A 22,585-nucleotide genomic window follows, 5' to 3' on the forward strand; every position below is an offset into this window, starting at 1 on the left:
ATGTACACATTAATAGTTAATTTTGGTCACACTCAGTCAGGGACGGAGTCAGCCTTGTCATTTCACTCGCAATACAAACTTTGGAAAGTGAGACATTGTATGTTATTTTGTCTTCTCTTTTCTTTTGTAATATGACGACAGGTAAACTATAAATTAATCACATGGCAAACAGTAGCATATTAACAATTAAACTCCCGTATGGTTTAACGAGGTATCTTCCTGGCACCATGCAATGCCAGCCGGGTTGTCTGATGTGTCATTCAACTTGAATGGTTCGCGTTGAATGATCGAATCACAGGTACAGTGCATAAGGAGCAGACTTGTACTGAGTCCGCATGTATATATAATGACCTGAACTCGCTATTCGTACTCGTTGACCTGTACCCGTTGCTAGTTTTAGTCCATTTTATCCAAATAATTGTATAGTTTATTCAACCAAACCACTGACACCCCAACTTCAGGGCCTTCATATCGGTTATTTCTAAGAAGCAACTCGAAAATAGGTCAACACCGTCCGAAAAAAACTCTTAGCCCTTAAAATATTTCAAACGAAAGATTGTCCTAAGAGTTGATAAATAGATATGTCCTGAAATATAATTAGAAATTCTTTTTTTGGCGAATTCATTTTTATTTCTGTCCGGAAGATTTTTATCATAATTGAAGTCGAAAAGGGACATCTGCTGTTCCGTCCAACCAAGAAAGGGGGATTGTTTTTATCAGGGTTTCGCATTTTGCATATGGCCTACACGTGTTCTATAGTGACATGGAATACGGTACATCACTTGTTATGTGATCGGTTAACAAACTCTTGACATTTCCATAATGAAACTCTTCGTGCGTAACAAGACGACACGCATTTTGATTGACCTTTGATCAAAGGTCATGGATAGACTTGTAATTACAGCCGTCTTTAGTTTCGGACCACACGTATCTTGAAGTAATATACGTATATAGCTAGAAGCAACCTTCATCAACCTTATGTAGTCAGGCCTTTAGCAATGTTTGTCTTTCTGTACCGAAACCTTTCATTTTCTTTGTAGATTACGAATTGTCAGATGTTATATGACAAGTAGAAAACAACTCAACTGAAGGAAATGACAAAACGTCTATTATGTATTTGAAAACTGACCCTGTCGAAAATGGGAACCACTTTGTAGGTGGTTGACAAAAAAAACAAAAAATATATATATATATATAGCAACCGATAACCAGCATGGATACCGTCCATGAAATATTACGACAGACCAATAACATCTTGTTAACGGTATCACCGGTAACCTGACTTGCAGTACGAGTACACAGTAACATGAGCTTTAGTACCACCATAATTCCATTTGAGCAATAGTGCGCGACGGAGTACAAAGCGATGAGCCCGATTTGCAAGTACTATACGGTATATCCTTTGACAATGCACGACACTTTTTACTGTCACCAACTACAAAGTTTTTCAACTGCCCCCACCAGTGGCGGCGCTATGGGGAGCTTAATGCCCCCTCGGATTTCCCCGTGCCCCTCAAACCAGATCTAATACTTCTTTATATATGAGGCTAATCGTTTGTATTAGAACAGCTTCCAATGCAATGCATTAATGTGAGCAAATGTTAAATGATAACACCATTTTTGCGTCTAAGCCATTTAACGTGTAGCAAATTCCCACAACCCCTCCCTCGTATCAGTGTTATATTGTTCTCTCCCCCCCCCCCCCCAAAAAAAATCTTGCGCCCTAGGCGTCCCCCACCCCTCAGATTGCCTAGGCTGGTGTCACCACTGCCCCACGAACGAAAAAGGAAAAAAAAAGAAGAGATATTAATATATTAATATTTCAGGGAAAGAGTCCATCTTCCAAAACGTAATTTTAGCTAACGGGACAATTTTGTAATATATTTGACCTGTGAAGACTACATTGTGCTCATAATAATGATAGCTATGTTAAAATGCTTTTGCTTTTCTCTTCTCATTGCATACGTAACATTATTGAAGATTGGCTGTTAAAGAGTTTCTAAGAGTTTCAACTCCAGCAGGGATTCATCAAGAGATATGTATGTGTCATCTATCTAACCTTCATATTTTCCCCCCGAATGACTCAGCAAATTCACCTATAGTTATAAGTTATTTCGGATCCCTTCTGGCTTTACCCTTATCTTTACTAACCGCAATATTTCCATATAAATCCCAGAAGATCGAGGTAAGTGTTATGGCCTATCCCAGTTTTGATTTTTAATCTTCGCATAGAAAGTTTGTCATCCTATACCAAAATAATATATAAAACTGAACTGAACTTCAATAATACGCCCTCAATCCACAGTCAATAAAGAGAGTGACTAATGCTATTACAATGTTGTTTCGGTGTTTTTTGGGTTTTGTTTTTGCTGACGTTTTGCCTTGTAAGTTTCACCGTTTTCCTCGTCTTCCCCCTAGACCGTGACCGGTATCCATGATAAATGACAGTAATTTATCACAGACTTGTCATCGCCAACATCGTGAACAATCATTACCTTGTGTTTAGTCATTATACTTTGTATAACTGAGGCCATATCATCAGATATAATAATTTGCCTATTTCGGACATATATATATAAATACTCAATCACTAATATGTTTATATATACATGTAATCATACTAAAGCATATCCAATCTAATGGTATGTCTTCAGTTCGGTAACGAGAAGGAACACAACCCAAAACTTGGCCACTGGTGGGAGTACCATAGCAACAAAATTAGTTTTCATAGAGGCCTTCATTCCCGGCATGCACCAAGGAGTCGAGTGATTGGGAAATTGAACAAATTGATGGCTCAGTCAGAAGAGCTGGAACCAATTTTCTGTCACCTTTAACTGTGATAAATTATTCAGTGCATGATCACGTAGTTCCAATATTCAGTATTTATATACCTACGAGCAAGTTAGTTGGAAAGAAATTTCACGCGTTGGTCGAAATACAGCGCACAGCATTCCTGGTAAGAAATGAAAAGCCGGGGTACGCATGCGCGCAGGCAAATGAAAGCACAAGGATAGAACACTTCTGATCATGGTTTAAACTAAACTTTTTTTTTTATAGTTTTCGTCGTCTAATATTTATCCATCCCACGAAGTATCAGTTGATTTTTTTTTGCCTGCAGAACACCCCAGCCCCTCCCCTCCCCCCTCACCCTATATGGCATTCGGCTTCAACGATTCCATTAAAAACTCACTTTTCAAATTCTTGATTCGCCCCTATCTGGCTCTCCCATCAGTTCTCGAGGGTTATTAGCATATTAAGGACGTTCCGGAAATGGGTGGTTACAGGTGTGGGAAAGCCCCCCGGCTGAGGTCAAGCGTTCTCAGTGTTTCAATATCCCCCTTCCGAAGGTTCATGACTCTACCCAAATCAGCAAGACAAAGTTTAGAATTTCGCCACCCCCCTCCCCCCCCCTCCCCTTCCTTTGAAATTCCATTCAGTTCCCAACATTTCCAACTATAGTTTGTCAATTTAGTTAAAGCGTATATATGCAAAGCAAAGTGCAAAAAAAAAAAGCATTGACAAATTGAATCAACCAAACTAACTTTAAAGAAAAATCTGCTTGAAGTGTGTTATCATGTAGGTCCATCATGTTTGGAGAAGGGTTACCAGTTGTCCGCTCTACGATTTATCCGAAGATACCAAACTTACTCCTGAAGTAGTGGGCATTATATAATATCAGTAAACGGTTTTAAGGAATGACCGTGCGCGAAGCATCCTAATATTTCCAATATGTACCTTGCATTGAAACAAACCTTACGTCTGTAGCTAATGTTTTTAGCGCGAAAGATATTTTAGAAGGAAGGCCGTGGCCATCGTGCAGGTCCCTCCCTGTATGATCCGCATTTAGATACGCTTGTACGGCTTAGTCTTATACGGTACCCAATAAGACGTTAATAAGGCACGTATTTACTGTGTTATATGTAATGTACTATCATATATAGTTCGAATCTTATAAGATGCAGACGATCATTCGTTATTATTCTTCACAATTCAGAAGGTAAAGAATCACACTTGATGAGTCATGCAAATCCTTGTATTACAACGGCGAGACTCCACCCTTAAAAACTGAATCAAGCTAAAATCGAGGCTAATTCATGTTTTATTAAGCACGTCACTATATATATTATTATTTTTATTTTTATTATTATTATTATTTTTGGGGGAGGTGAACCGTTGTGGAAAGGTAAAGCCAAAAATTCATATATATATAGTTGTTTCTCAAGCACTTGGATGACGCCAGGAAGCAAACTCAATTTCGGTAAGAATTCTCTCTTTATACGGCTATGTTATTTCTGATCTTCCATTTTATATAGCAAGTAATATTGCCCTTCAGCTAAGTTGACTCCTAAGGGACAAAATTTATTCTTTAGTATTTTGAAAACGATTTCAATTTTTATGACTGCAATTTACGTTTGCCCTCTAAGGATCGAAGTTGTCTCATCGTATAGTCAGGATGTCTCGACAGAACCCTTGTGGTACATAAGGCTTGGGGCGAATTATTTCTCACTGGTACTCTCCTCTGATGATTAACTTCTCAACAAGTGGTGGGCGCTTGTCATAGTAAACTAATTTCTCCTGTTTATTATTCTATTTTCTCTCATCTTCTTCTTTCCTTTTTTTTCTTCAAAAATATGAACTAAAAGGTGACAGGTTTGAGTTTCGTCATTGTTGTGTAATATTATATATGAACCTTCGTTATGATTTAATTTGTAATATGGCATATAAGTAGGTCTTTATAGATGATAGTCCAAGAAGATCAAACCAGGGTATTCTTATGGAACAACTCCCTGATCAAACTTGCTAAGAAAATTTCCAAGAACTTTTTATGATTGAAAAGGACAGAATTGTAGCTCGGTCGGTCACTTATAGTAAATTTCTGTTCAACTTGAGTATAACCTTAAACTTTTGGTGTTATTTTAGACTGATTTCATTTAACATCCGAAGGAAATTTATATATTTTATTTAGGAAGGCCTATCTATGCATAGGCCTATATAGCCTATACATATATTTGATATGCTGTTTCAGCGATGAGAATGCAGGCCTAGGTAAAAAAAAAAACGATTTGTCTACCGATAGGTAGTAAGCTTGGCATTTTCCAAAATGTTTATGCAATGAAACATATGGTATGATGTGAAAGTCTGTCATCCAATTAAACAAATATTTGCCTTTATTGACATGATTTACCAGCTATACGTCGCAACGGTAGGATATACAGTTAGGCTATAAAAAGGTTATATTCGGTATGTATGTTGATCATAACCGTCGATCCTACTCAAGCATGTATACGCTCCATTGTGGCTGTAGGGAACATTAACCACCCTTACGGCAGTTTAATACATATTACCTTGTGAACAAAGTGTTATACACATTACGGATCATGCATCGGCCATTTTGTGGTTGTTCTTTAGTCCTACGTCAGGGTTCCGTACAATACACGTAGGCCTATGTCATAGTAGAATCGGGCCTATTCTATGTTGTGATGTAGGCCTACGGACAAATTATCCTATACAAACGGTCTACTGTAACTGAATATGCAGTCGATGGTTCATGACACTATATCTGACTACTAAATCAGCATTGTATCAGCAATATGCATTGTATTTGTATCTAAGAAAACCTTCATTGCCATAATCTCCATGGTTACGACCAGTGATTGTAATATGGGGATCAGTTATCGTTTGGTAATGCAAAACGTCATGTAACACTAAGTGTATGTTAACCACTAAGTCTGAACGACAATTTGTCAGAATGGACTGACAACATCATCGCCAACTATACTTTATCAATGAGTGAAAATAATTGGGATGATTAGTTTGGTCAATTCCAATGAACTTTGTATCAAAATTCACTTCGTTTCGTGAAATTGCTACAAACTATGGAAACAATACTACTCTACATATTTAATCACATAAACTTTTATAAACAGTTCCTTCTACTTTGAGATGATGGAACGCTTATATAAGCGACACAGAAACAAAATCATGGTTTCATTTATCATGTGTAATACTCGATAGGACTATCATCTACACAAGATGATCACAGACTCTTAAGTGTCTGTCTGCATCTGCTTCCTAAAGTGGTTAATCTTCTCGCTCATGGAAAAAATGTCGCAAACTGGGATTTTCACAACAAAAACTGTACAGAGCTATATGAAATATGGAATACAGTTCACGTAATAATTTACAGAGTCCTTGACGCAGCATGATTAAGTGGGTTATTTAACTGGGAATGAGTATATTGATACATACATGAACGCAGACGACACGTATAAGAGCAGAACAACTTTCGAGGCGCGAAATAAAATATGGCTAATTATGCACTCTCATTCGTTATTAGTTATCGTGCAGACTGTATCAAATAATTAACAGTTGCTGTATGCGCACGCTGAATGCACAAGGGAATTTGTGCTATACAACGGTCCTGCAAGATGTTTTCTTTAAGCATAGCATACTGGTGAAATTAGGAGGATAAGCGAGGGGTCAAAGAGCGCTGCAGCCCCGGGGTGAATAGTGGGACCAGGAAAACATGGAAGGGACCCGACAAAGTTAGTGATAGATTGTTTTGGAAGAGTCCCCGCGGCCCAACCAGAATTTAGGCGCCTCTGACTTATGTTGCAGTAAATGTTTTATGGAGCAGTGTACGTATTATAACGTACACAAAGTGAAACCTCAAGTTTGCGCTGGAATGCCCGGTTTCGCGAAAAAAACATCACAACATGTATTCCGCCTTAGCAACGATCGTTTTCTATAGCTTATACAAGTCTCTGTCGACTTTAAACGAATCCACCAATCGTCTCGAAATTATTAACCATCATTATATCCATATATAGAATCGAAAAATGATTTATTGATCGGAGCACTATAGGAAAGGAAATTGTTTTATAAGAATGTTGTTTTACGCATGTCTTTGTCTTGATAACTAAACCAAGTCATGTCGCAGGCCCACGTGCCGTTCCCTCCCACCTCCCCCTTTTGTGTACATAACATATATATCGCAGACGCAGCGTGTATATCGTTTTGTTTTCATAACTTTCAGTAGATATAAGTTAATTTCAGACAATTAACCCGAGAAGCCTATACAATAAATGAACTATCGATCAAGTATACATGCGCGATGAACTTGTAACACTGCTTGAGATTACAAATGTTTTTTCAAGACCAAACCCTCGAAATCAATATCTCAGCGAGCGTCTCCCCCGATCTGCATTCAGTCAGTCACAAAAGGAAGATGTTTTGCAGATTTGGAGGACATTACAACCTCTATGACTGAGAATAGGCTTATAAATTAACAATGTTAAACAAAATTGCACCCTGTGTGTGATGCACGCGTGCGATCGTAATCGAGTTACAATTGATTATGGCAGGTCCGTCCGTTGAGCCATGCACTTGCCGCCCCTCTTTGCTTTTTTTCATTCTTTGTTTTTGTTTTTTAACTTAAAACGGTGCATTCAAATGTTTGAAATTTCTACACCAAAAATAAGAAGTAATTGTTACAGAGTATCGCCTGCAGTATATCTTGAAGAATTTCATGAGAACTCGCCAAGGTTTCTGTCTACTCGCGATAATGAAACTGATGACGTTATTCCAAAAGTATGCATGCTTTGTTTGCATGTTTAAATGCTGTAGTTACCGCTTATATTACGTCACGAGATATTTACATAAATTTGTCAATCGCACTCGTTTTGATATAGGACAAGAGATCGTTTGGCCGCGTGTAAATTTAAATGGTAAATATAAGCAACTGAACGGAGTGGTTGTGAGGGAGGGGGAGGGGTGATAGGGTTCTAACTGGCAGTTAGGATTAGAATTGGTGTCAAGGACTACTACGAATAGAGTTAGCTTGGATTAGAACGACATGGGCATCGATAGGGTTGGCGAACCGGGCGGTGGATTAAAAAAGTGTAAGAGACGGATTAAATATAAGAGAAGCAAAGCAGGGATGGGAACTGAAGGCTAACCGACGCTAGAAAGAGTTTATTAGCTGAGTAACGATGTGTACAGTATAGTGAGGTCAACGGTGAGAGGGGAAGGGTATGAGTGGTAGGGGGTCTAAATGAGGGGGGTGGTAAGGTCATACAGTGCTTGAAAGTATTCCGGGCTAAACCAAACAACTTTGATACTAGATTGTGTTCCCTGGAGAAGTTGTAATGTTTGCATGAACTTCATATGGGACACGTATAACGCACATATAGGCCTATAAACTGATTTTGGTCATTTCAATGAAATATGACTTTGGGAACATATATAGGCCTATCTTAATCCTAACGTGCTATTAATGCAAACGAACATATTCTATTTTCAATGTAGGCTATAATTATATGCAAAGATTCATGCCCGTCTATGTAGAATGGCCAATTGCTTGGGCTGTTTCTGCCACGGAGACCGCACTCTCAGTATATATCCTATATACGCATATATGCCTATATGTGGCAATTGAAGTGCGTACTGAAAAATAAACCGATAGGCTAACATACAGTGGCGGAGCGTCCATACAGTCAGGTGGTGCGGATTCCCCCCCCCCCCCCCCTTCCGACGGACTCAAATGGACTGATGGCGCCCTTTTCAGCTTTTTACCACTTTGTACTTATTCGCGATTATTGACTTGTCTATTGCGCTCTCATCTACCTATTGACATTTGTCACAAATTAGCAAGGCCCGGAAAGGGTCATTTCCGGCGATCTAGGGAGTATCTTTACTCAAAACAATTCTGTACGCTCCGCGCCAACCTGTGGTGGCACTCCGCTTAGATAGTGCCGAAAGCGCCCCTACAGATAGGGTCTCTACTACATTCCATTCTCGCTCCCCCAGACCAATAGCCCTAGCTCCGCCACTGCTAACATAGGAACATAAACAAAAGCTAGCACATAAATATGCATTACATTTCCAAGCTCAAGCAACCTAAGATTCTAACGGCGAAGGGGGAAACTTCGTTGGCACCTCAAAGGTGTTATACATTGGATCTCTGTTTCACACATGAGATTCCTATACAAAAGGAGTTTGAACGAAACATCTCCATTCGCCATCTGCCGCATGTATTATACAGTCACAGTTCAAGCTATGGTTTTTTATAGCACATGCACGATCTTTGTACTCATCAAGCGACAAAGTTAGAAGCAGGATAACAAAAATATCGACCAATTGACACTGTTCCTGGATATTCAAATGATGCAAAAGTTAAGAGTATTCACCATATGTTGAAATGTTGTTCAGGAATTAAAAAAGATTTTCACGATGAAGTCATCATTATTGATAAAGCTACAAATATCTTTTTTTTTCTTAATTAAGCTATTGACTTTTTGCAATATTTTGTATATGACGAATACGTGATTTAATGCATATGTGTTATATATGACTAGGCATATACTTACTCATCCGTGGGTGTGTTTCTCTCATCAAATATATAATTGTTGTTTTTTTTCTTTCGGATAACGTGTGCGTTGTCCCGCATTAACGTCATTGCAACCATTAGCTACGAATTATGACTTCATCACTTAATTAACGACAATAGCTGCTAATTTTGCCAAGGCTCCTATTGGCAAATAGCCTAAGGATCTGTAGACTTTGGCAGAAAAAAGAATCGACTAGATTTTTGTGGGTCGAGGCCACAAGTGTCCAAATTTGTTGTCTGAAGAAGCTCAATTTTACATTGCTATGGAAAATGTGGGTCAAAAACAGAAGAGGGAGGGGAGGTCTCTACAGTATTTAAGTATTGTAGCTGCTACGGTATCCCAGACGGGTTATTGAAAATTTCGACAATTTTATGAACTTCGGTGTTTCATCGGAGAATTTACTATTTAAATGGAAATTTCGACTTTTGGTCAATATCTTTTTGGGGGAGGGGTGTGGATGGGGTGGGAAATTGAACATTAGACGTATTATGATGTAAAGTGGTGCATAATCGATGAAACAGAAAGCAAAAGTCGGCAGTACTGTACACAGATGGGCGTACACCTGTGCAATCTTACGTATTGATACAAAATGTATTGCCATCCGATATCTATACCGTGATTGGTTGTTATCGAAATTGGATTTAGTGACGTCATCCGTCATACGGCGACTGGTTCAAACAAATGCGCAAGCGAAGATCTTTCATTTGTATACTATACACTTCATATATTGTATATTTGTTTGGTTTTACCCTTTAATTTCTTACACTTCAATTCCCCCTCAACTGTACTCCTGAATAACACTATACAGAAAATAAAACGAGCATTAAACAAAAATCTACTAACCCAAGTTTTACATTACAAAAAGCAGTTCGCTACAAGTGAGTCGAAGATAGCGTGATGTAGCAGTCATTATTACATTCCTTTGTTCAAACACGTATATATTTAGCATTGTATCCCTTTAGCCGTGAATTGAACCCAACGAGGAGGAGTCATTGCTTTGTTATTTCAGACAAAGTGAAGATGATGAACGGTAATTACCTCATTATGGAACGCCGTTTGATTAATGAGATTGGACGCTATTGAAATTAAACCTTGCTACAATTAAGTTACCTAAACCGAGGGATTACTAGATACGTCTATTACTTTATTCACATTATCGAATCTTTCCTCAAACGTTTGAATAGAGTGGCTTTCCAAAGAAAAGCCTATCACAGATCTTGTAATAACGAGAAAGGAAAGAAATTCACGATTTACCGTATCTTTGTAGGATACTAATTGTCCTGGCGGACCTAATAAGATAATTTGGACATTCAGCTTGATTTTGCTTTATTACTACATGGCATGACACAATAGACACCTACAGGAATACTGGTCACACGCGGTTGTTCAAGATTATCTCACTAATTGGTTATATAACATAGTCTGCTACAAGCTATAGGCTTCTCCCCCTATATATAGATTGTATACTTTTGTCAAAGTATTAATATGCAAACTGATGAATTTGAATAAACGGGACCATCAGTAGCCTGGTGGTTATAGTTTTTAGGCCATAGGTGCTTTGATAAAACTCGGTTATTTTCCAAAATGGGAAATTTGTACAGAACCTTCATTGTGTTATTACATAGGATCAGTTCATGTATAGACCATATATAGCCTATACGTAAGTATGATGGTGGTGATAAATGTCATAAGAATCAGTCAACATTTCCTTTGTGCTTAATCGTTTTTTCGATCATATCAGTCTCTGTATGCTATAGTACGATCAGGGATCCTGTATAAAGTTTGATCACCTAGCTCTTGGCGGTAAAATATACCTTTGAAGTTGTGTTTTTTTTTCTACGTAATGATGGACGCACTGTTTTCAATATTTTAGTGACCTTAAATTTGATTGCTGGAACTATCAAGATACATCTGAGAATAAGATTGTCAGAACATCTACCAGTTATATATATAAGTGAATGAAGACCAATTTTAAACAACTTATAAATATCTTCTAATTATAAAACAAAAAGTTCGCAAAGGCCTCATACTTTATCAGTTTTATATCTCGTTCGATCGGAACACTTTCAAGTCGTCACGTGACCCCATAATTCAAACTTTGTTGACTTATTAACGTTATTTACGTGACGGTGGGAATTATTTCTGTTAAAAGTCTCAAGTAATTCAATGTAAAGCATTAATAGTATGACGTAATGTAATCCGTCCATCTTTGACAGATCTCGTGTTTTCTAAATTTCCACCGAAAAACAATCACATCACATCTGACTACAGGTCGAGAAGCGAAACTATATTGTTTTTTCACAACTTCCTCCAGCTATATATCCCTGGATAAAAATGCGAATAAATAAAAATATATATGTGCAGTTGTACACTGCCTTCAATTCCTCTGTATCTAAGGGAAATAAACTGCGGACACGGAAGTGAAAGCACCTCCAGGAAGGCACTATTTGAATCCCCTATAGCCTTTTTTGAAATTTCAGGGCAACAGAAAAGGGACCTTTAAATTTGTTACAGGTGTTACGCGGTAAGCAACCATAAAAGGGTCATATTGTGTCACAATTGTTTAGGACAATATACAGACCAATAGTTGGTTATATATCAGTACTCTGTGCTCGGTCCCTGCTGTAAATAGTTTAAGTCCAACTCGAATGCTATAAAGCAGCAAAGAAAAAGCCATAAATACAGGTCATAGGTCATAGAAGCCCATCAAATTTGGTCACTTTAGTTGTTGCTTAAACCACGATACAGATCATAGAAGTCACATTTACAAAATTAAGTGACTTTTTTGGGGAAAATTATCACTTCACCTTTCTCACGAGCAGAAATAATCATTTTATAGGGTTTGTGTCTCTGGAGGGGGAACAAAAGGGCCTCTATAGGTCACCAAGAAAAGGTAGACTTTTAAAGTCTCGTAAACAAAATGTTGGTTTGGCGAAAAAAAGTTCAAGGGCTTTCACGTTCAAGAAGTGACACCTTTTCATTGTTACACTGAGTTAAAAAGTCCTCATGGCGTTCCAAGGAAATGAGGCATTTTTAGTCTGTTGTTGTGCGGTTCGTATATTGTCCGTTTGAAGAATTTATATACTCCTGTTGTGGATTAGAGACCACATAAGCTGATATATAAATAAATACCTCAAGGTAAACGTTTATTACGTACAGTTATAGTAAACATGTAATCACACCACAAGCTAATCTCTAAAGCAATCGTAAAGAATTCTGTGATTGGCATTCTTGTCGCGGTATAAGTTATACGCGGAATTGCTTTTTCATGTATCTTTACAAGCAAGTTGCGGTGATTTTCTTTCTATTTTCGCTGCCTTTTTCTGTAATTTACAAGTATATATAAATAAATGTTGTTCTGAGAAGAAATATAAGTAAGACAAGCATGTATTGTAAACCATTGCTGTGGTCGCGGAATTGCTTTCCTATTTTTGATGAATTTTTGATCGGATTATTAAAATTTCGTAGTAAAAGGAAACGGATATTTAAGGCCTTGTTAAACCGTTTGCTATTTCCGGACTAGAGAAGAAGACTTTACACCACTGGTCAGTCATTCAATCACATGAACGCTGTTCACTGTATTGCCCACACTATTATATGATGTTAACATATTGTCCAACGGAACTGGGTGACGAGGGAGAGATGGGCTTTGGGTGGTGGGAGTAAGTTGGGGGGTTAAAGGGAATGAAGTAAGAATATAATATATATATATTATATATATATATATATATAACATATATATATATAACATATATATAATATGTATATAATATGTATATAATATATATAATATGTATAATATATATAATATATTTACATATAAGATATTTAATATATGTAATATATATCATACATATATATATATAAATTTTTCTTACTATGCATTCCCTTTAATTCTACATCAATCTCCCACACCACCCCGCCACTCCAAGCCCCACATGCATCTTCAATTCCTTAAAGAACAACACCAATACAGTTGTTGGACATGCATCAATGGCAGTATCTTCTCCAAGCAATCTCAACTATACTGCGTCACGGTCACTCAAGCGATCGAATTTTCACTTTGACTTCAAATATCGTTATACCATTAAAGCTGTTAAACATCTATAAGAGCTGGAACTTTAAATCTAGGACGACATATAACACCAGTTATAATACATATAGCTTCATTATTCATCACTCGAGGCCATAGAATGTTACAACTATATATTTATATATCGTCCACTAAAGCCACTTTGCCTACAGTAAAGTGTGTTACACGGTCGCCTCTAGCTGTTACCATGAGAGATTCAAAATGATTTGCAGACTTTTGTTCAACCCCCCCCCCCTCTCCATTCCCCTTCAGATTTTTTTTTTTTTTTCGTTTTGATTTTCATGAAATCAAATTTTCTGCCTTGAGGATGCATCAAGCGGAAATAAAACTGCGCATAAGATGGGTCGCTTTTCATATACTTATATAGCCTACATTGCCAGATACGGGGACGGAAAGGAAAGGAAGAAAGAAAAAATACACCCGCGAGTGGTTTGTCTTGTTTCAGCTGCGAGATGTGAACATATCTATTAGATATATACGCGACCGTCCTTCGATTTAGGAAGAAGAAATGTTCTGCCATTTCCTATAACTAGATCATGCAGCTACATTGAGCAATCGGTAATAAATAGCCAGTTCATATATACAGCGACAAAGTTATTTACGCGGGAATATGACAGGAAGTGAAGTTTATTTGTTTTTCAAGAAACGCGTTATCGTCTGCTTTAAGTTAAATATATCATATGATTTGAAAATATCTACATACTATATACTGTTGGTATAATATGAACTATATATAATATTAAACTGTAATTCTCCCTGTAGTGATACTACCGAGTACATTTATATTTAATAATCAATCTCACGGCCATTTTTGTATCACTTAAACCATGAAATGATTGAAAAACGTATAGCTGAATAATAAATCATTAAATCGATTTAATGCACACGACGTGACATCATAGTTTGCGTTTTGGGAAAAAATTAATTTCAAACGAATTGAAAAATAAAATGGAAAGAACATACATATCTTTCAAAGTAAGAGGATTTGAAAGGAGGATTTAATGTTAGAAATATTGTCTGAAGATGTCATGGTGACGTCAGTTTAATATGGAAATTGTGACACTCTTAGCAAAGGGGGATCTATGCTTTATATATATATGTATAGATATATGTCTTGCAAATTACATGACTGTATGGGATTGCTGATCTTTATCACTTTTTAATGGTTTCTTTGAAAAAAATTCGACCGTCCTAAACACCGTCTGACAGAAATATTTAGCCTTCCTTTTAATAAACAAACTGGTACAATAAAACTTTCGTTCATGACAAAATCGGTTTTTAGTTAAGTCTCAGCTCTCCCTGAACTTCAGTTCCGCATGTTATCATGTAATTAGAAAGTTATCTTGTTTGGCAAACATGCAAGCTTAGACCTAGTTTTATCAGGTACAGTTGAAATCTTGAAAAAGTACAATCTTTTACCTGCAGAGTGACGTATATACAGGCATACTTTCTTGATCTGGGTGTTACAATATTATATATGGGTGTGAGATATAACGGAAGACCCGGGTAGCATGTGCTCTTAAGCAGTTTAGCGAAATCATGAATGAATATGATTAAATATTCATATCGTCCTTACAAGTGGTAATTACAGACAACATCGGATGACTGCAAGAGTACAGAATAAACTTGCTCAAGTCGTTCCTCCCATTGGGTGTAATGTCATAGCCTATATCCATGTCTGTAGCCAGAGTATCCGCTTGGGAGGGGGCTATCGCAGTCCAGGGGGAGGGGTCTAAAGGGAGTGGATGTGAGATAACGTGTGCTTATCTCAGGGGGCTTAGATGCCAAATGATGCAATCTTTTCCACCTTTTCTACATTTGTTCCAGTGTTCTATTTGTATACAATCTTGTTTTACAGAGCTAGAAATTTTGAAAAAAAAAGAAAAAATATGTTTTTGGGGGAGGGGGCCTGTCCCTTCGTGGCTACGTGCCTACATATATGAATAGTTGAAAAGAAACACTTTGATGCTACAAAGCCAAAGCAAACACAAACATAATCGTTGAAATGCATAGAGTTTAGACGATAACTTAGTAAAATGACATCACGTGTATATGGTTCATTCATTGTGAATGTTTTTTTCTGGTTGATTCGGATGACACGAAGCACACAGCGTGTCGTACATTACCCACAATCCTTCACGTATTACTTGCAGAAAGCAAGCAAGAAAGAACAAATCTCTTGCTCGATTACTCTATGAGTTTATGAATGCTGCAGGCTTCTTGAAATGGAAGTCAAAAGTCTGTTAACCAACTATAGCAACTTTATAGGCTCATTTCTCTTTCTTGGTAAAAAGTTCTTTTATGTAATAATAAATCTCTGCTCGCGACAGTAATGACGTTTTAATGTGTCCTTAACGTGAATGATGGAGATACATCACACGTTTTAACTAGGACAAGTAACATGTGTTTTTTCTTTCCAGAAAGCCTTATCAAAGTTGGCTATGTTATTGGATTTGACGTCGAGCTTGTACTTTGGAAAAAATAGTAAACATGCAACGAACACTTTTATTGGCTGTGAGAAAACACGTGTTCACGATATGCTTCTGTTGTGGGTTCAAGACAGTAAAAAAAAAAAAAAAAAAATTGAATGACGTCAATGCATAACAGTATCGTTAAAAAGGCTTCAAATCTTAACAAGTGACGTGCGGGACAATTAAGGAGATGTTTCGATCAAGGATGTTTTTTTCTGGTTCTTCTAAAGGCACTCTAAACTTTGTGAACTGAAAAAAATATCAGTCTAACCGATAAATTCTTAATCCGAAATTTTCCGAATTATTGACACCATAGTAACACAGCGGACTGGACAAATGTCTCATTGAAACCAATTATCCTATACAATCTACCTGTATTGGCGATTTCAGGAGAGCATTATCCAGTCACCTATTCCAAACTGACTAATATATGCCGTGATAACAAAGAAACAGAATAATCTTAATTTCAATCCAGTTTTAATATGAAATGAGCGGGGTTTTCCTCTTAGTACTAAAATAAGTACTAAAAAATAAAGTACTAAAATTATGTTCAGATGGATTGGAAAGAACATAATTTCCGTTATTCTCATGTGAAATTGGTGAATTAATGTGCCTTGATGTGCAAGTATACCACTATCACACGTATAGGTGGGTACAGGAAAGTGCTGTGACGTCATACAACAACCAACCAATCATGCACTGTTAAACGACAGCTACACAAGTGTGAGGACTAAGCCTGTGTGGCGGAATTTGGTCCCGGAAGAGGAGAGGAAGGGGAGTGGAGGGGGCCATCATGAAGCCCACATGCATGCTGTAAGAAAGGGTATTAGCCTACGTTGGATTACATCACGTGAAAGCGGTAGTAACAAAGGCATATACATATAGAGTGCGCCTCTGGGACATGTACCTGCAGCGGTATCGTTGAAGAAAACCTCTAAAAAAAATCCCTCTGTTTGTATATTACACACTGTGTAGCAAATTTCTGTTTGTATATAGATATTATGATGTTGTTGCCAATAGCCTCCAACCACGCAATCTTTCGTGTCATTTCAGATACACAAAACGAGCTGTCACACTTCACGCTGGGTTCTGAAAGCCCCGTTTCCGTTCGCCAATACGAACCATTGTCTAATTTTTACCGCAGAAAGTATACTGATGTTAAACTGAAGCATTCGTAGACCTATCAAAAATGGCAACCAAAGTATAAAAAAAATATATATATATATAGAGTGACAATTTAGAATGGCAAATTGGATGGAAACAGATCGAGGCCTCACCCGTGGCAACAAATTCCACAAACGACACGTCACAAAGCCACTTCAAAAGATGTATTCTATAAACCGTCTGGTCTCAATTACTGAGAAGAAAAAACCCTTCTCCCCATGCATATTTATAAAGCAAAAAGTTCAAGAAAATGTCTTGTTCGTTTTACACACATGCAGAGCACACTTTCAACGTTTCTCGTTCGTTTCAGTGCTTTTTTTTATATATATATATATTTTTTTGGGGGGGGGGGGGGATTTCTTACCTCTCCCGTGCAGAAAGTCGAAAGGCTGTAAATATTTTTGTACATAGATTGAAAGTCAATCACAGTGATTAAATATCAGTATAATCTGTTGTAATTATCCACATTTTAAACATCTCACAGTAAAAAATGATAATAATTAAAAAGAAAACGAACCCCCCCCCCCCCGCCCGGAAGGATTACCATAAGATCAGGCGCGATTGCAGTTGCGTTAATAATCAACAACAATGATGAAAGGGGAAAAAACGGGAATCAATATCTTATATTCCAAGAAATGAAATACTCTGTGGCATTATGGATGACGAAACAATAATTTATGATTACAAAATTTTACATTGTAAATATTTGTTGATGTTTCCTTGAATAATACCTCTTTTCTCGCAGTGGTGTTCTATTTTTCACTTTAAACTTTACCGCCATAAGGAGGCCTTCTGTATGTATGCGTACATGTACATGGCACAAGGGGTCGTGGTACTTTGTTCTCGAATGTGGTTACTAAAACTATGTACCTTTACCTCTTCTTTGTTGCAAAAATTCGAAGAAAAAATATTGCTTTCACGATGCTCTGGTTTGAGTAACATCGTTTCAAAGTCTTTGTGCTATAGCTTTGCACAGCCTTACAGTCTGGCAGCGGTAAGACTGTACAGGGATAATGAGGCTACTCAAACATTAAAACAAAATAAAATATTGATTAATGTTTGCCATAACCACAATTATAGAGAGTTCATGTTTATACAAACAAACGCTCAACAGGTTCATCAAGCACGGTCGGGAAGAGACTAAGTAAGTTGACTTTTTTCGTGCATGTTTTCAGTTTGATTGGATAACAGATGGTATTTTTGAAATACGCTGATGCTGTAGAAAATAAGAGGATTCTATGTGATTTCAGCTTATTTGGGTTGGGGGGGGGGGGTTGCCAGAAACACGCCGGTGAAATGTGCCAACGTCGACGGAACGGCAACCTTTAACTGCACAAAGCTTTGGAAAGCACTGTACTAAACTTTCACCTCTTCTTGTTCAAAATTTAAAACTGCTATGGACCGCCTGGAATATGGTAAATTGTACGTGCCATGATAGTTCAAACTATCAGCTATCATAGATCCTAGATCGAGGGGTGGGGGGGGGGGATAGTCGGCCGAATAACAAAATGTAGACGGTTAAAATATTTAGCCTACTTTGTTAAAAACATTTCCTAAATTCATGAATATAAAATGATGACACGTATAAACTTTTTTTCTGTGAGAAGCAGTCAATAGTTTTCTGTACAGGAAGCATGTCGCCGAGGGAAGTCCTAATGCATTCCGCGCGCCATGCGCATCGAGTTTCACATTTGGAACGCCATTCGAGCCAAAAAACAAATGTAAAGTAAAAAGAACAGGACATTCAATATGCTTAATATTATATATATGGAAATAACAAGAACACATAGACCTATTCTCAAGAGCGTTGGAATCCATTTCAAACACTACTTTCATTTAGAAGACACTGCCATTTAATTTCGTCAGGGACATTAACAGTTTATTTATTCATTTGCTATAACAACTTATAACCTGTTCAAGAAAGTTTCAACATAAGAAAATGAAATACACGCGGTCGACCTAACTTTTTGTACCGATAGGCGGCGTTGGGCTTCTATGTCTCTCTCAAAGTCTTTCCCACAAATTCATACCCATCGGTAACGTTTGTTACAACACATAGATAATATAGTCTATTAATATCATACTCATTTCTAAATTCTCTTGGTCAAGCAAACATCTGAGTAACTCATTTATTATCGCATAATCGACATGCTGATATAGTGTGGTTAGTTTTGTGTGTGTTCTTAGCAATGCATCATTTCACATCATTGATTTTCGCCAGCGGCCGCAAATGAATTTGCAAATATTAAAAAAGAACGATTTTTAAGTTCAAATGTTTGCATAGATGACCGACGACGGTTTTTGGTTCTTGCGTTGAGTCACAATAAAGCAAAATTGTTTAGGAATCTCTGAAGACTAAGATCAAAAGCGACAGAGAAAAAGAAGAAGTAAAAACAGAAAAGAATAGTTCGTATAGGTCAAATCTCAGGGTGAATGTTTCCAGAGTTGCGTTAATAATGTGTTTTGTACGGACAGGGCTTGCAAGGTGTTTTCTTGAAAAGACCTCAATGGACGCGTAAGGGGTCACGGTAAAGTACAAACTTATCACCTCTACTATAATTGAGGTTTGTTACACTATTGGCATTAGCGTCACCCTATATGCTAAAACGCGTCTTAAGTAAAGTCTAGATGAGTATTTAAATAGCCGTGTTGTTTTCAACCGAGTATGGACTTCTTCATATATAGTGTGGTTTCCATATACCTGTATATATATATTAAACATGGTAGTTCTACAGTAACATCACCCATCATGCATTGGATTGAAGTCATCCCAAATTTATCATATAGTATGTTCGTTACGCAGGGATTCGGGCGTATTCGTCAGAAGCGAACCGGGCTTTAGAAAGATTAAGTACTTTGTTGACGGGCTGATCCAATGATTAAGCTATTCCCAAAGCAACACCGTCACGTTCCACCCCGTATTCCCCACCCCCACCCCATTTGATTAAGCCGATGACGTTGCGAGGGATTAAGGAAATGTGTGTTTGCTAAAAATTTTGGGAATATACGTAGTAGGCGGCAAATGTTGCAATTTGTTGTAAATTTATAGTTTGTAACTGAAGCCAGTGTTAGTTAATTGCATAGTGCATACACAGAGAAGTTCGTTTCATTGACTCGTTTTTGCACACATTATATAGTGTATAATAATAACAGTGACTACCGCTTGTGCATTTATAATCAACTAAACAAGTGCAGAACCTATATGAAATCACGTGAAGTATAAAAACAACTATGACAGTCGCCGGGTGGCAATATGGCGCTGACAAATTAAAGAGATACGTATTGCCAATTATCCTATCCCCTCCCCCTCCCCGGGCCCCACCTCACTCAACGGGCGCCGATACTTAGGTCGGGTCCAGGGACCAAAAATGTCACCGGCCTACCTGTTTTATGTCTTTAAAATGTTCTTTATCTCATACTTCCTCGAGCCCCGGGCCCAGTGGATGTATCCCTCCCTTCCCCACCCTCGCAGGTCTACCCATGCACCCTTGCCGACTCGATGAGTATTAAGAGACATTAATGCACGGTTGAGAACGATTGAAAGTTACCTATTAAAAGATAATATAGAAAATATATAGGCACGGTGTACTCACCATCAACTGAATGATTATGCGGAGACTTGGCTTCTCCTGGACTAGGTGGTCCCTGGTATGCGAACTTCAACATGGTAATGCGACTTCAGCCTTCCTTTATCAGCCTATAGCGAATGCTTCATTTAAACAACGATTGGAAGCTAGAAGTGATGATGAAAAGTGAAAAGTGGTGATGATGAAAACAAAAATGAATACATATAAAAATACATATATCAAACTTAAATAATATATAGATTCTTTAAAAATTAATTGTCAACATCACGTGATATTAGAGTACCATAAATCGAGGATGTGACACAATACCATTAGATTAGTACATGAAACGGAAAGAACTTTGTAAAGCTGAAAAGGAGAATCATTCTTAAATATAGCAGGGCAACTGTATATATGCTGATAATGCTGAAAGTATATCGTAAAAAAACATATGTCCAAAGATGAAGAATATTTTACGCATTTTACATTATGCATTGAGCTTCTCCAAAGTAAGGCTATTTGCATCGTGTATATATTGTCAGCAATTTGATGCACGAGCTTTTTCACATAATGTTTAACATAATAAATTAGACTTGAGATGAAATTAACCGAGGACTAGAGGTCGGGGGGTTAATTTGGATACTAGGAGTTTTGTGGAACGGTATGTGTGTGTATTGGGGGGGGGGTGGGGGCAGTGAGACAACATTTCAGTGATATCGTTCAACATGTATATATAGGGTTATGGCATTTCCATGTAAGTTTTTAACTTAATGAAGACAACAACATGGGGGCGAATTACTGCGACTAACATACGCAATATACAAAAGAATCATCCATCGAATAACGTGTTACTCTCCTGGTATAGTAGTGACACCAAAGTTAATAATTAACTTCGAAATAATTACATAATTAAACTATATATAATTGGTCCTACCATCATAATACCTGCACGATATACTAGGCCTACGTCATTGACGATTGTAAAGATGATGCTGTTAATTACTAAGTATATATGATGTTGACATAACTATCCGTTCGAAGGAGAGTAAAATAAATGAGCACTATCTTAAGAGTGCGTATAAAGTAATAATATAACCAACACCTGTATGAGCGAGATCTACACATGTGGAACCATACCGCAAGAAATATGTTGACTGCGGTCTGTGAACGAGAAAACGAATTTACCCCCCCCCCCCCTCCAAAAAAAATCAATTGATGTGAATCTTACTTCATTCATTAACAAAAATATGCTTCCTACCTCTTTTTTTGGCCAGAAAAGGAGATAAAAATCCAGGAAATATTGAATAGTGATATATGTAGTAATTCACGTAGTAGTGCTGTAGGCCAACTAACGTTTCTATCCTTTTTTTCCCCGCACTAGCCACAAGTTCGTCCACAGAAAAATCAAAAGCGCTCAACGAGAGTTAAATAATACCTTTCGACGTGATGAACTTGAGAGTCAACAAGAAATTGTTTGATTGAGAAATATCCTCCGCCGCGATTTAGTGCTTATTCAGAATTACTCGCACTCACTGTGTGGGTCCGCCTATATTAGCCGCTGACTAATCGTCTAAAGCGAGACTATGTATATATACATCCATTCATTCAAGCCTTATGGCTGCTGTGCTATATTTGACTCTCACAGCAGGGCGCACTTTGTCAATTGGTTGAAACCAGCTATTTGCAATTTGTTTGAATGAATGGGGGAAGGTATTTTCGTCCGTCAAAGAAGAAAAGCCTCGCCTACTCGCGTGCTGCTGACAATACATTCAAGTAAAGAAAATATGTTGAAGTCGTGTAGCTCGTGAGCATGCGCAAACACAAAGAGAACGCCCCATTGGAATGAATTAAACCGTGCTTGATTCTATTCTGGCTTTTATATGTGTATTACGGTACACAAAC

General features: G+C 37.6%; 1 protein-coding gene across 2 annotated transcripts in view; it reads right to left on the reverse strand.

Annotated features, from left to right (window-relative positions):
- LOC139981067 (uncharacterized) overlaps positions 1 to 22,273 on the reverse strand; it is a 34,432-nt gene extending 12,159 nt beyond the window's left edge. The window contains exons 1-2 of one of the 2 annotated variants that reach the window (XM_071993224.1): positions 21,942 to 22,273; positions 20,711 to 20,850 (exon numbers count right to left, since the gene is read on the reverse strand). In XM_071993224.1, the coding sequence (XP_071849325.1) occupies positions 20,711 to 20,783 (73 nt within the window). In that variant the 5' untranslated portion in view covers positions 20,784 to 20,850; positions 21,942 to 22,273. The remainder of the gene's footprint in view (positions 1 to 20,710; positions 20,851 to 21,941) is intronic. The other variant, XM_071993225.1, reaches the window with a different exon arrangement.
- Positions 22,274 to 22,585: the final 312 nt, after the last annotated feature.

The sequence above is a fragment of the Apostichopus japonicus genome, chromosome 15, assembly GCF_037975245.1.
Source record: "Apostichopus japonicus isolate 1M-3 chromosome 15, ASM3797524v1, whole genome shotgun sequence".
Lineage (NCBI taxonomy): Eukaryota > Metazoa > Echinodermata > Holothuroidea > Aspidochirotida > Stichopodidae > Apostichopus > Apostichopus japonicus.